Source organism: Schistocerca nitens, chromosome 5 (genome assembly GCF_023898315.1).
Source record: "Schistocerca nitens isolate TAMUIC-IGC-003100 chromosome 5, iqSchNite1.1, whole genome shotgun sequence".
In the NCBI taxonomy this organism is placed as follows: Eukaryota; Metazoa; Arthropoda; class Insecta; order Orthoptera; family Acrididae; genus Schistocerca; species Schistocerca nitens.
Genome location: NC_064618.1, coordinates 800,919,290 through 800,934,758, shown reverse-complemented (window position 1 = coordinate 800,934,758; position 15,469 = coordinate 800,919,290). Strand labels below are relative to the sequence as shown.

The 15,469-nt window shown below is 40.5% G+C and overlaps 1 protein-coding gene across 1 annotated transcript in view; it reads right to left on the bottom strand.

Moving 5' to 3' along the window:
- Positions 1-10,809, bottom strand: part of LOC126259923 (cyclin-dependent kinase 9) — a 39,200-nt gene extending 28,391 nt beyond the window's left edge. The window contains exons 1-5 of the mRNA XM_049957014.1: positions 10,552-10,809; positions 10,327-10,411; positions 10,153-10,243; positions 5,740-5,906; positions 5,471-5,589 (exon numbers count right to left, since the gene is read on the bottom strand). Of these exons, the coding sequence (XP_049812971.1) occupies positions 5,471-5,589; positions 5,740-5,906; positions 10,153-10,243; positions 10,327-10,411; positions 10,552-10,712 (623 nt within the window). The 5' untranslated portion in view covers positions 10,713-10,809. The remainder of the gene's footprint in view (positions 1-5,470; positions 5,590-5,739; positions 5,907-10,152; positions 10,244-10,326; positions 10,412-10,551) is intronic.
- Positions 10,810-15,469: the final 4,660 nt, after the last annotated feature.

Here is a 15,469-nt window from a genome sequence, read left to right as displayed (position 1 = left end):
AGAGGGGTAAACTATGCTTCCATAGTCCAATTTCGAGCACACTAAGGTGCCCAGGAGGTGCCCCAGGAGGTACCATTGAGAACACAGAGGGTGTTAAGGGATCACAGACAGCGAGCCGAAAGATAGGAAATGAGGGAGGACCAGCACAGTTTTCTGTCAAACATAAGACCCAAGAATTTAGCGATGTCTGCAAATGGAAGGTTGATAGGGCCTAGATGTAGGGACAGCGGAAGAAACTCCATACGACGCCAAAAATTGAGACAAACGTTCTTACTGGGAGAAAAGCGGAAAGTGGTTTAGATGCTCCAAGAGTGGAGGCGATCGAGACATCCTTGAAGACAATGTTCAAGAAGGCTGGTCCGTTGAAAGCTGTAGAAGATCGCAAAATCGTCCACAAAGAGGGAGCCCGAGATACTCGGGAAGGAGACAATCCATAATTGGATTTATGGTGATGTCAAACAGTACAACACTTAGCACGGAGCCCTGGGGTACCCCATTTTCTTGGGAGAAAGTACAGGAGAGAATAGTGTTCACCCGCACTTTAAATGTGCGCTCTGCCATAAATTCACGAATAAAACGGGGCAGCCGACCTTGAAAGCCCCAAGAGAACAGTGTGCGGAGAATGCCTGTCCTCCAACAGGCATCGTATGCTCTCTCCAGACCAAAAAATATTGCTACAGTTTGGCATTTCCTGAGACAATAGTTCATGATATAAGTGGAGAGCAACAAGATGGTCAACTGCAGAACGATGCTTTCGGAAACCGCATTGGGTAGGTGTTAAAAGACTAACAGACTGCAGCCACCAGGCTAAACGGCAATTCACCATACGCTCCAAAACCTTACATACACTATTCGTGAGAGAAATGTGGCAATAGCTAGAGGGGAGATTGTCTTTTCCAGGTTTCGGAACACGAACGATGATAGCTTCCTGCCATCTTCTGGGACAAGTACTGTCGGTCCAAATTCAATTATAAAGGCGAAGGAGGTAACACAGACTATGGTATGGTAAATGCAGCAACATTTGGATGTGGACACCATTGGGTGGAAGAGCGAGAAGAAGATAGTGCGTGTTGGAGTTCCCGCATGGAGAAAACAGTATTATAGCTCTCGATATTTTGAGAGGACAAAGCAAAAGGTTGCACTTCCATTGCACGTTTCTTTGGGAGAAAGGCTGGTGGGTAATTTGAAGAGCTCAAAATCTCAGCAAATTGTTGACCCAATGAGTTAGAAATTGTGACGGGGTCCACTAAGGTATCATGCGTGACAGTGAACCCAGAGATCAGGGAGAAACTAGGCGTGCCAGATAACCATTGAATTAGACTACAAACTTCTGAGAATGGAGTGAAGGTGTTGAAAGATCTAGTAAAGAAGTCCCAGCTTGCCTTCTTGCTATCGTGGATGACGCAACAGCATCGCGCATGTAACTGCTTATAGCGGAGACAGTTGGCCAAAGTAGGATGGTGGCGGAAAACGCAAAGAGCACGTCGCCGCTCATATATTGCGTCACGGCACACCTCTTTCTACCAAGGAACTGGTGGGCGCCAGGGCAAATCGGAGGTGCAAGGTATTAAATGCTCCGCAGCTGTAGGAATAACTTCCGTAACATGAGTGACCTGATCGTCGACGCTAGGGAAGTGATGGTCATCGAATGTCGCTAGAGACGTAAAAAGTGTCCAATCGGCTTGGGCAAACTTCCAGTGTCTCGAGCACAAAGACGGCAGTTGTGGCTGCAATCTAAGGACACATGGAAAATGTGTCACTCGAGTGTGTATCAGCAAGAGCGAACCATTCAAAGTGCCAAGATAGCTGAACAGTACCAACCGAAAGGTCCAAATGAGAGAAATTCGTCATGGAGGCAGACAAAAATGTAGGTTCCCCAGTGTTGAGGCAAACAAGATCCGCTTGATGGAGGGCATCAATCAATAGGGAGCCTCGCGGACAAGGACGCGGAGATCCCTAAAGTGGGTGGTGGGCACTGAAGTCCCCTACCAGCAAATAGGGAGGGGGGGGGGGGGGGGGGGGGGCGGCAGGAGCTACCAAGGAGATGAAAGAGATCAGCTCGTGCCATCGGTATGGATGATGGAATGTATACGGTACGAAGAGAGAAGGTGTATCCAGAAAGGGAAAGACGGACAGCAACAGCATGGAAGGAACTGTTTAAGGGGATTGGGTGATAATGGACAGTATCATGGAGAAGAATCGTAAGTCCCCCATGTGCTGGAGTGCCATCAACAAAGGGGAAATCAAACCGGACTAACTTAAAATGAGGGAAAACAAAGCGAAAGACAGAAGATGACCGGCGAGTAGCATCGTAAGAGGATCAAGAATTCATCCCAATTGGCTCTAATGCCACAGATATTCCAGTGGATAATTGACATAGGTTGGGCAGAAAAGGGAAGAATCTTACCACAGTTGCTCTCAACTCAATGACTGCTGAGAGCTGGCAGCCAACAGCGTGGAACGGCATTAAGCCGAAGGCAGAAAGATCCTGATCCATGGGTTGTTCGGGGGCAGCTAATGCCACCAACAATCGGCTGGTGGATCGGCCGTCAGTAGTGCTCCTTGGCGACATGGAAGACGGCCGAGGGGGGTTACCGCCAAGTGGCACTGTAGATGAGACATGCCGTGGCGGAGGAGAGGTACTTGGTTTCTTATGAGCCTTCTTGGAAACAGGACGATGAGATAAGGGAGGAATCGATGGTTGTGAAGTCGGAGTACGTAAAAAATCTTCACGAGTAGGCTCTTTTTTGGAAGCTTGGAGTCCCGTGCTCGCCACAGATGTATCCACAAAAGAGTTGTGGACCCCCCCTGGGGGATTAATATTAGTGTCATCTGTCGTACTCAACATGATCAAGAGGACATAAAAAACATACTAGCACAGGCAAAGATGACAATTATGGCCAAGAGAAATCTACTGGTATCAAACACACAGGTTAATTTGAGGAAGAAAGTTACAAAAATGTCACTTGGAGCAGAGCATTACATGGTAGTGAATTGTGGACAGTGGGAAGGCCACAACAAAAGAGAACCGAAGTGATTGAGATGTGGTGTTACAGAACATATTTAAAATGTGGCAGACTGATAAGGAATGAGGAGGTTCTCTGCAGAATTGGCAAAGAAAGGATCATATTGAAAACACTAACAAGAACAGGAAGGGTGATCGTACATGTGTTAAAACATCAGGGAATAACACAAATGGTACTAGAGGGCACTGTGGAGAGTAAAAACTGCAGAGGAAGACAGAGATTGGAATACATGCAACATATATCTGAGGATACAGGCTTCAAGTGTTACTCTGTGATGGTAAAATTAGCACAGGAGAGGAATTTGTGGCAGGCCACATCAAACCAACTGGAACACTGATGACTTACAAGAAAAAACATGAACCTTGCCTATGTGAGGTGGCTTGCCTGTCTCTGATACAAACAGCCGTACAGTAGGTGCAAGCACAACAGACGAACATCTATGGAGAGGCCAGACCAACATGTTTCTTGTAGGGCAGCAGCAGCAGCAGATTTTTTTAGTACCTGCTGGGGCAACAATTCGGTCTTGTAACATTAGTGAACATGACCTTGCCATGCAAGTACTGTGAACAATTGGGACCAGGGATTAATTACAGCCCTTATTTTACGAAAGGGTATGCATATCTACTGTGTAGTTAAATGATAATAGCATACTACCGGTAAAAATGTTCCAGAGGGGATTACTCACAAAGATGTCACCATGAAAAACAAAATTGGCATTCTATAGGTCGCAGCATGGAATGTTGGATCACTTTATCAAGTAGGTAGGTTAGAGAATTTAGAAACGGAAATGGATAGTTGAAGTTGTTGTGGTTATGATCAAAACGCAACAGCAGGAAGAAAAGAAAAGAACTTCTTGTCAGGTGAGTACAGGGTTATAAACAGAAAATCAAATAGTAGCAATGCTGGAGTAGGTCTAATAATGAATAAGTAAATAGGAAGATGGCTAACTGTGATGAATATTATAGGGAATGATGTTTTTTTTTATCATAACCAAGATAGGCACAAAGCCAGTACACACCACAGCTGCACAAGTTTATATGCTAACTAGTTCTGCATACGAAGATATCGAAAGCATTTATGATGAGACAAAAGAAATTATTCATATGATTAAGGGGGGGAATACTCAAGAATCAGAAGAACAAGAAACTCAGCAAAGACCTCGTACATGAATCAATTACCCTTTCATTTTATTCCGGCACTGGATATCAGTTCAGTATCTGCCTTCTGCTCAAGTACATTTTTGTGGCCATTCCACATTAAATCACTCAAAGGCAAATGCTCATGTGTTTGCAGTTTTGACAGATTCTAGTAGATGCTTGAAAATAGTGTAATAAACCAACAGTACACACACACACACACACACACACACACACACACACACACACACTCTATATGAGTGTTTTAATTGTGCCTGTCTGCAACTTGACGCGTCTTCTTTACGGTAAGTAGCAATCTTTTCCTACATTATCGACGTTTGATGCCTCGTATTCAAATTTGTTATCCATGAAAAGACCACAAGAAATGACAATGTTATCTAACAGATTATATATATGACTAATGACCGTCCCTCCATAATAAGTCTTGAATCCAATCCATATCTGGTTTGACATCCCATAAACCTATAGTTTATCAGCAGATAATGTGAAACTGCACTGAAAACAAGCATCACAGCATGACTGTACTAACAGAGAAACTTCTGGGTATCATGAATGGAAAGAGCAAGATATGTTTCACATGACATGCACTTGCGGTATCCACTTTCATTCTTACAGAGAAATTGTTCAGTCCCAATGTCATGGAACTTTTACTAATTCCATCGGACTGCTAAAGACAAATCAAAATTCTGATAGAAAGGTCAAAAATCTCAATAACTAGTACAGAGTCTAACTGACATCACAATGGCTACAGTAGCCTTCACTTGTTTGAACTTAAGACAGGCAACATTAAGGTGGAAAACGGATGTGGTTATCAGAGAAATGGTCGATGGTCAATGAAGAAAATGTGTTAAAAACAGAGATAAGAGCCTCACAATAAAATAATTCCAAAAGTTTTCTGCTTATTACCACAGGTAAGGTAGCAGGCATTTCATATAATTTATAGACACACCCACTAAAGATTCATGCATAATGATTTTTTTTATTTGGACTGCTTAATTAGTAAATTTGGTGCTGTTAAAAATATCATTAAAACCATTCCACATCTAAGTTATAGACTGTTCCGTTTATGAAGTTTGAATGTATGCATTTCAGATGCAAAATGTATAATCCAAGATTTGAAAGCGATGAAAGTAAGACAGCCTGTTGCAAGAGTATATGTTTCAGATATTACTGTCACTATAAACTAATCATAAATTTTTAACTTACTCTCACCTGTCTTTTGTCCACGATACAATGAGAGGCCAAAGAACAAGCAAAAACTTTAAAGGGAACTTAAATTAGAATTACCTGTTCCCTTGACCATTTTTATTTGCACTAAATGCTCTTGCCAGACCAAAGTCAGCTAACTTTAAGATGCCATTTTTTGTAATAAGGACATTAGCAGCCTTCATATCTCTATGTAGTATCTGAAAGTACGAATAAAATTTAGTTAATGTATATAGAGTTACGCTCCAAACTTAATTTCAAAATAAAACATTCATATTTGTAACATCCCACTATTACTTGTTTGTTTGTTTCTTTAATGTAATTTGTTTATTTGTGAAATAAGAACATACCTTGTTGCTGTGGATGTAATACAAGCCATTTAGCAGTTGCTGCATTACTTTTTTAATCTCTCCCAAGCTAAATTTCACATTAACATTGGACAGCAAGCCAGCTAAATCATGTTCACAGAAGTCGAACACCAGATAAAATGTGGACCGGTAACGGTTGTGCTGGGACGCTGCACATGGGAAGGAAAAAACCAGCAACTTAAAATTGTTTTCATGTCATAAGTTAAGAGAACACAATGTCAAATACATATTTTTCAGTAAGCAGGTAAACATTTGCTAATTTCTGTATGTGCTACACAGTTACATGTATTGCAATGACACTAAATAATAGGCACATTTATTAACTGCACACATTCAGTTTTTAACAGGACGAAGACTGAACCCCTCCTCTTTCTCCAGTTCGGGATTTAAATTTAATGGAAAAATTCCAGCATAAAACCCCACCTTTTTGTGAAGAATTTAAGCTATATATTTGTTACAATTGGTTATGTGGTTAACTTTGTACTTGGGTAGCAAGTATAGTGGTCCAAGGTTCGTTGCCATTATCACATAGTTTTAATTACAGTACACTGCCATGAAGACCATTAAAATTTATAACTAATACAGCTTGCTGTTTCTCCCACACCTGATAATCCAAGTCTTACAATTTTTTTTCCTCCGTATGCTGAATGGTAATCTCTCTTCAGATCAATGTTTCCATACCCCCCAGCAGTCTTCATTATTGTATTATTATGTACCATTTCAGTCCTCTGTGGTCAGTTCCTTTGGCCATCACATTGTCTAATGCTGTTGGTACCTTTGCTTCACTGCTGTACAATTGAAACCTCTACCAGAAAGTGGTCATATCTGATGGCCTATTCAATTTTCCCTCACAAATTGCTATTTATGTTAGTTTCCTATACTGACAATTGTTTCCCAGGTTAAATAAACCAACACACTGAAAGACATTAAGAGTTTGTAAAGTAATTCATCTTAAATCTCAACAACACAGACATATCATTGCCCAAGAAGTACTACCAGTTAATGGATGGAACAAAATTTCTTGTTGTGTTTAGCACGTTCTGGGCATATATACATTAGCACAAAATATAAAACATTCTCATACTGAACAATTTTTATGGTCTTCCTTGTTTTTTTTCCCCCATTCCATCGCAAACTCCTTAACTGTAAGGTCTTTCTACAACACAGATCTAGTGGCAATGTCAAGCTGAATGGCCAAAAGCAATTTTCTGTAGATATCACACAAGCCTTCTAGAATGAGTTTTTCACCCTGCAGCATCTCTCTGGATACGCATAGGAAGCCTAAGGCACACATTCTGCAGTGAGATCCATACACACCTCACATAAATATAACCTTTTTGTTTGTTTCTTTTGTGTTAGTTCATGATCCAGACATTGTACAAGTGAACTAAACCTTTGTAACTTAGCCTCTGCACGCGCGCGCACACACACACACACACACACACACACACACACACACACACACACACACACACACACACACACACACATTGGCTTAACATTTTTTGCCGCACAGGCTTAGATCTGAAGACAGATCTGCTGCGATTACAGTTTGAGGCCACAATGGTATCTGCAGTGTACACCAGGAGTTAGTCTAGTGGTCACTGCCAACAGTTTGCAAACCGGTCAACTGGGCATGTGCAACAACATACAGTTTGATACCTTCACACTGCCACCACACTTTTGTGTTGTATTTGTCACAACACTTAGCTTTAGTTGTCAATGTATAAGTTCTTTTCACATTATACTGGATCACTAAATGGCCCTATTCAGTGTTTTTCATACTCCAATTAGTGTCCTACAAAAAATATGCTTTTAGTTTGTAACACATTAAAGATTATCAACAACCCACTGTTGTTTTTAAGATTTGTCACACTGATGATAAAATGTCATGACAGGTAGGAATCAAAAAGAGTCACCAACTACAGGTGCGAAATTCAACATTGAAGTCACCCCTAGTGGAAGTTCAAGCTTCCATCTAGTTTGTAGTGTTGAACTACACGAAAAAGTTTTGGCAAACAGGGGAAGGAAGCCTACACTTTCACATGGGCAAGGGACCAAATTTCTATAAACATAGGAAAAAAGCAACAAAATTGTTTGCAATTCAGAAAGTTACAAATTCATCTGTTACTTTGCTACACTATTACCTACATTCCTGTACGGTATATGTAAATGTTTTGTACAGCCGATAAATGAGCTAGGCAAAAACTTTAGAGTATGCAATTGCAAAAGACGTATTTTCACATTTTAAATTTGTTTGGCTTACAGACAAAAATAATGTCTTCATCATCCAGCATGGCAATCTTGGCCTACCCCAGTGATAACAAAATACAATCAAATTTTTTTTTGTCACGAGAACTACACAGCGGTACACAAAGCATTATAGCCATACTTTTGATAATCTCCTCAGATTTGAATCACCAGTTTTGAAATATTTACCTTAATCTTAGTATCAAAACAGTCACATAAATGCCACATTCACAGTGTGAATGGAAACTGCTGCTCAGACAAAGCACTGCCTTGTGTAAATTGACCACATCATCATCCTATTTTATAATGTATCACAGATCTGTTGTAATAGACAAAGTTAAACTTCTTTATAACCACCTGCTAACAGTAACCAAAGGAAAAAGAAATTGCTCTCTTCTGCCAAATAAGGCAAAAAGCTGCCATGGCATAAGTTTCAAACCCTTTTCAGGAACTACTGTTATTTTTAGGCATAATAACCGGGAAAACTAAACCCAAATAGGCCTACCTCAATTTTACACAATTTAAAGAATAATAATGGTATTTAGTGCTACTCTTCTAGGCCTACAAGCTGAGTCACGTACAAATTCATGAAAAATTCAACAGCTGATTGCTCAGCAATAAACTGGCAAACTGAACACTTGTACAGAACATATGAAATCGTTCCTACTGCAGTTTAAAAGATCCTGGAACATACTTCCATGGAACACACATTGTAAACAGTTCAGAACACAATACAGATGGAGCACCTATTACACACATCTCTGTAGAAAACATTACCTCCACATTATCAATCAACTTAAAATATGATGAGAGCAGATAAAGTTTCAACAACATTAAAAGAGCCAAAGCTCCTCTTGAAAATGTTCAAAAAACTTCACTTAATGTAACTGAGAACCTTAAGGACCTAAAGCATAGCATCATCAATTTTGAGCATTTATGCATGCTCCTCACATATGTTCATCTTATTGTGAACCAGCTTTATCTGTGTTTCATGTAGGCCCACATCGTGTATACGGGCATACAGGGAAAGCTTTTTCACCAGTTTCGCTGATATTCACTTTCATATGGACATTGTGTTCTGTGCTTTGAGCTCTTATGGTTCTCAGTAGCTCAAACATATTATAAAACATGGCACTCTTGGTAATACTCCATACAAGTACTTTCATATAATATGAATCACATCCTACAGCTACTACAATAAATGAGCTACAACTGTCAGAAACCACAATATTTCTAAATTGCTCAGCAAGTGTCAGATTAAACATTCAAAAGTCCCAATTCAGTCACTAATCACTTCAAGCTTTTCTGACATTTCTCACTCCTGACAATTATTTGTGAATCTGAAATGTGCCAAGCAGAACTGAGGTCCAGAGTCCATGTTAAAATGTAGTTGTCATATAACTTGCTGGTAAGTAGATTCAAAGTTCAGAGGAGAGAACAGTTAATGGTTCAAATGGCTCTGAGCACTATGTGACTTAACATCTATGGTCATCAGTCCCCTAGAACTTAGAACTACTTAAACCTTACTAACCTAAGGACATCACACAGTTCACCCAGTCGTCACGAGGCAGAGAAAATCCCTGACCCCGCTGGGAATCTAACCCGCATGCGGGAAGAGAGAACAGTAACAGTATACCATCTCCAACAGAACCACACTTAGAAAAGCACTGCACTTTTTCAAGCAACCTTAGCATTTTGATCAGTTCTTCCATGTAGGATAGCAAGATACAAATATATGCCAGTACTACCTTTCACCATCATAACTGGGTTGATGGTCCACTCACTCCGCTACAGTTTTCATGTCCAGGTCAAAATTTCCATGGAAAATGAAACCCCTGCTGTAAGGCAAATTAAAAGCAAGCACTGCTTTCACGATTTTTTTCCCGTTGCAAAATACACCTTCACTACATTTAATAAATAAAATATCAACGAACACAATTTTTTCTTGTTTTACAATACTCCTCAGCACTCTGAGAATACTCCCGCATTCTGATCACACTGCATTGCATTGTTGACACTTATACCAGGGGACAATGAAATAAACCATCCGGCGCTACATAAGGGCACCATGTAAAAAAAACACTATGCATAGAACAATTCTGCAATCTCCATAGGTTAAAATTATTCGCCTTTGTGAAACACTACCTTTGGTCCGGCAAATTTCTATCAGATTCACGACGTTTTCATGTTTGAGAAGTTGCAATATTCTTATTTCTCTCAATGCCGTAATTGGAAACTGAAACAAAAATTTCGTTAGAAATATGCAGTAATCAAACAAGTGTGTAAAAATGTATTGTTATGAAATCGGATTAAACATACTCCCTCCTTTTCGTTGTCCATCAAAACTTTCTTCATCGCGACAAACTTCTTCGAGTTTTTCTTATCACGTGCCTTAAACACTTCCCTGGGAAACAAACAAATCAACGTTTAATAACGCGTGTGAAAGTATTTAACCAAAAATGGTACATGTAAGGCCTATCCTACTGGATTGTCGATAAGTACAAAAATCTTGAACTAGGTCTAGATTCACAACACAAAACATACCCGAATGTTCCCTGGCCTATTTTGGCGACCTTTTCGTATTTCGTTGCCTCATCACAGTATGGAAAATCAAATTCTTCAATGTATTTTTCTTTCTCTTTAATATTCATAACCGAGCTAGTACTGCTGCTTTCTCCAGTTCTCGCTGCAGCACTAGCCATCATTTTTCCTACCCGTACCTAGTTTCTTATTAGGGTATTAACTTTAGTGAGCACGAACATTCAAAACATTTACAAATGCTTTCATACTCGCCATTGCATCATGAACAGCAAAGATCTTTGGCGAACACTTCAAAACAACAGGTATTGCCAACATTACAGTTGGCGGCCTTAGCAAAAAAAAACAAAGATAAGCAAAGTCATAATTTATGATTGCAGCTCAAATTCGAAATTATGAATGTTAATGTAAAGTATACATGTTATCATAAATTAACACATTGAAAGTATACTTCAATGTGTTTACAGCAATAATATGAAATTAAACAATTTTTTTTCCTAGATAATTGAAAGGCTCGACTATTAGAAATTAAGTGCCACTGAAATAATCCAACTCTAAATCAAAATTAAAACACGGACAAAATACACTTTACGATTATAAAAATTAACAACAAACTTCCATTTAAACACACAAAAAAGAATCGTAGCTTGCACTTACGTTGCCAACAGAGTGGTTTTTCGCCAATAAAAGCTGGACTGCGCTCCAATACGTGCACAAAGATACGCATTTCCATACTCATAGCTAGCACACCACTCTCCGCAGATCGCTTGCGCTACACTAAACGATTGCTAACGCTGCATAGAGTTTATAGTTGCGATTCTCGATAAGCTGTTTCGATATTCTCTCGATAGTCGAATATTGTAGTCTGCTCTCTTGCGCTGAAACAGAAATGAGAGTAATATAAGAAAAATATAATGCTAAAATAACTAAAAATCCGTTTAATATTTACAGTTTCCATCTGAAATCAAATAGAAACTAATTCTACCTTTTACAGGTCTTCGAAAGACAGTAATAAGAGCATTATTCCTCTTTAATTTTGCAAGAGGTTTACATTTTTCCATTCCGGGGCGAACTAAATTCTTTTTGGCAACCCAATGCTACGACACTAGTAACTGCACTGATAGTGTGCTTTTAATGTTATTATATTGTTCATTTTAGTGTATTATTATTGTACAGTAGTATAATTCTTATGTAGTCCGCCAAGTTGTAACACATCAGTGACGCAGAACTTGTAATAACAACTTGTAACACTAATAGTAGTAGTAAGACATAGAAATGTAGGAAACTTGGTGGATGCATTTCTAACTTACTCTTTGTCATACATATAGAGCGGACACTTGGCGCCGCCTGGAATTTGGGTAAAGTCTTTTTATTCTTTACAGAATTCTATAGAATTTCTAGCAGTCATTGTCTGAGACTCCACTAAAACGCAGATTTAACATTGTCGACAGTGACGAAAAATACTGCAGCCTTAGCAGTCATTATGTTACTTAGCTATTACTCCGTTCGCGGAAAATGATGCTGATTGCTTGGTGAGGCTGTGGTTCCGGCACTAATCTGCAGTCTAAATGGATAAAAGAGTGCACATACCCAGGGCAAACCCGGTGGGAAGGGTGGGGGTGGGTGGGGGGGAAGGTGGTGGCCCCGCCACCCCAGAAAGATGTGTGTCTAACTCGATGGTACAGTGCCAATCATCCGTCCCCTATTCCCGTAAGGATGTTCCATCCCCTTGGTGCACAGTGAAATCTCAACAGTTGCTACCATTTACCTGTGGAAAAAGAAAATCCAAAATGGACTGCTAAATCTGTATTCCGTCTCACAAGACAGAACTGTTGTAGTACTCTCGGACGAACAAAACCACGCTATGTAGGATGAGACGTAAGTCAGTTGTCACAATCCATAGGATACGGTGCGGTGCGTATGGAGCGCGGTGGGGAACGGGCAGAACTCTTGATGACGTCAGAAGGCGAGTCGCAACTCTAGGTTCCAGTGGAGTTCAACGGCGTGTATAAGAGTTCTCCAGAGATTAAACAAACAATGGAGTCGGACGCATTGCTGACCGATTTGATGCTTGCTGAAAATGCTTTTCCGAAAGTCTATTTATTCAGTTTAAGGAAAGATTCAAGTATTCCAGTGAAACAGAGAGAATTGTTTCGAGAGTTTAATACTTTGTATGAGAGTTTACGATTAGATCCTGACAAATTCCGTGAATACATGAGAAGGTTTGTGTCTACATTTGATTATATTTTGATAGAGATTGATGCAGGTCTGAGAGTAAGGCCTACCCTGCACCAGTTTCCATTTAACGATATCGGCAGAAGAAAATTTATAGTTACCTTGAAATTAACAAAACTAAACTCAAGAACATTTATTTTATTTTAAAGGAAAATAGTATTACACAATTTCAACAGTTGCATTAATACCTACTGCTTTAAAGCCGAGCACAATGGAGGTGATTCGAAAAATGTGTGATGTGTAAATTACAAAGAATCGTTTACTTGATATTGATATTGTTCTGGAGAGAAGAATAACCAGTCGAATTCTCAGTCACAGCTTCACTCAACGGCTAATTGATTTTTCTCCGAAAACTCAATTTCTGAATGGTAGACGACTTCATAGAAGGTAAAACGCTCATGAGAAACATAATTTTTCATTTCGCTTAATATTTTCTGTTTTTACAGTGCCAGCATGTTTTCACTCGAAGCATTAGTATTTCGTTTCCTTTTTGTGGAAGTTAATGGGTGAGTTGTGCATTGAGACAGCTCACCAATCTCTTTGTGTTGAGATGTTCCTGTGCAGTCTGACAAGGAACTTTCGGTGTACTGTGTACCCATTCCTGCATTTAAATTGCCCGTTGTCTCGATGGTATCAGTTCATCATGCAGGAACAACATTAAAGGAAAGTACTGTCGTGACTATGCATTGTTGAAGGGGCTCCTGATCCAAACCCACACACTGATCGTTTCGTAACTTCTTTTCTGCACTGATCTTTCAGATCCTTCCAGTCTCTCATCTGAAAGAAAAGAAAAAATTAAAAATAAACGAAAATATACACTGCTATGTTCTCTCTTGTTTCAGAAATCTTGCGACAGGAATAGCGTTCAGAGCTATGGCCTTTAACTTCCGTGTGAAAAAAAAAACGACAATAATGAATGACATGTGTGCACCAATGTGGTCAGAACTTGTTAACTCACACATGGCGCCTGCCTCTCGGGACGAAATGAAGAAAATTGCAGATGATTATTCTAGGGTATGGCAGTTTACCCACTGCATTGGGAGCACTTGCAGGATGTCACTGGGAAATCATTAGTCTGGACCAATCAGGATCAGCATGTTATTATTATAAGAATTACTTCTCTGTTGTTTCACAAGCTGTCGTCAATGTGAATAAAAAGTTGAAGAGGCAGAGTGATGCAGGAACTTTCGATCACTTACTGCTAAATAAATTAACTGGAAGTGGATATCTCAGTATACCACCGCCAGAAATAATGCGTCTAACCGCAAGTCAAGTATCAAAATAAATGATCTTCCAGCAAATGCGGCATAACCATTGAAGCCACACTTAATGATTTAATTCCCAGAAAGAACTCTGATTGACGAAAGAAGGTATTTCAGTCAACAACACCTTTCTCATGGTCAAAAGTGCACTGTATGTGCATTTGAAATGTTGGTGCAAAATGGCACATACTACACTAATTGCCATTAAAACTGCTACACCAAGAAGAAATGCAGATGATAAACGGGTATTCATTGGACAAATATATTATACTAGAGCTGACATGTGATTACATTTTCACGCAATTTCGGTGTATAGATCCTGAGAAATCAGTACCCAGAACAACCACCTCTGACCGTAATAACGGCCGTGATACGCCTGGGCATTGAGTCAAACAGAGCTTGGATGGCGTGTACAGGTACAGCTGCCCATGCAGCTTCAACACGATACCACAGTTCATCAAGAGTAGTGACTGGCGTATTGTGACGAGCCAGTTGCTCGGCCACCATTGACCAGACATTTTCAGTTAGTGAGGAATCTGGAGAATGTGCTGGCCAGGGCAGCAGTCTAACATTTTCTGTATCCAGTCCGCAGCTCGTGGTCGTGCGGTAGCGTTCTCGCTTCCCGCGCCCGGGTTCCCGGGTTCGATTCCCGGCGGGATCAGAGATTTTCTCTGCCTCGTGATGACTGGGTGTTGTGTGATGTCCTTAGGTTAGTTAGGTTTAAGTAGTTCTAAGTTCTAGGGGACTGATGACCATAGCTGTTAAGTCCCATAGTGCTCAGAGCCATTTGAACCATTTTCTGTATCCAGAAAGGCCCGTACAGGACCTGCAACATGCGGTCGTGCATTATCCTGCTGAAATGTTGCGTTTCGCAGGGATCGAATGAAGGGTAGAGACACTGGTCGTAACACATCTGAAATGTAACGACCACTGTTCAAAGTGCCGTCAATGCAAACAAGAGGTGACCGAGACCTGTAACCAATGGCACCCCATACCATCACACCGGGTGATACTACAGTATGGCCACCCGAGGTGGCCGTGCGGTTCTAGGCGCTACAGTCTGGACCAACGCAGTCGCAGGTTCGAATCCTGCCTCGGGCATGGATGTGTGTGATGTCCTTAGGTTAGTCAGGTTTAAGTAGTTCTGAGTTCTAGGGGACTGATGACCTCAGAAGTTAAGGCCCATAGTGCTCAGAGCCATTTTTGATACGCCTGTATGGCGATGACGAATACACGCTTCCAATGTGCGTTCACCGCGATGTTGCCAAACACGGATGCGACCATCATGATGCTGTAAACAGAACCTGGATTCATCCGAAAGAATGACGTTTTGCCATTCGTGCACGCAGGTTCGTCGTTGAGTACACCATCGCAGGCGCTCCTGTCTTTGATGCAGCGTCAAGGGTAACCGCAGCCATGGTCTCCGA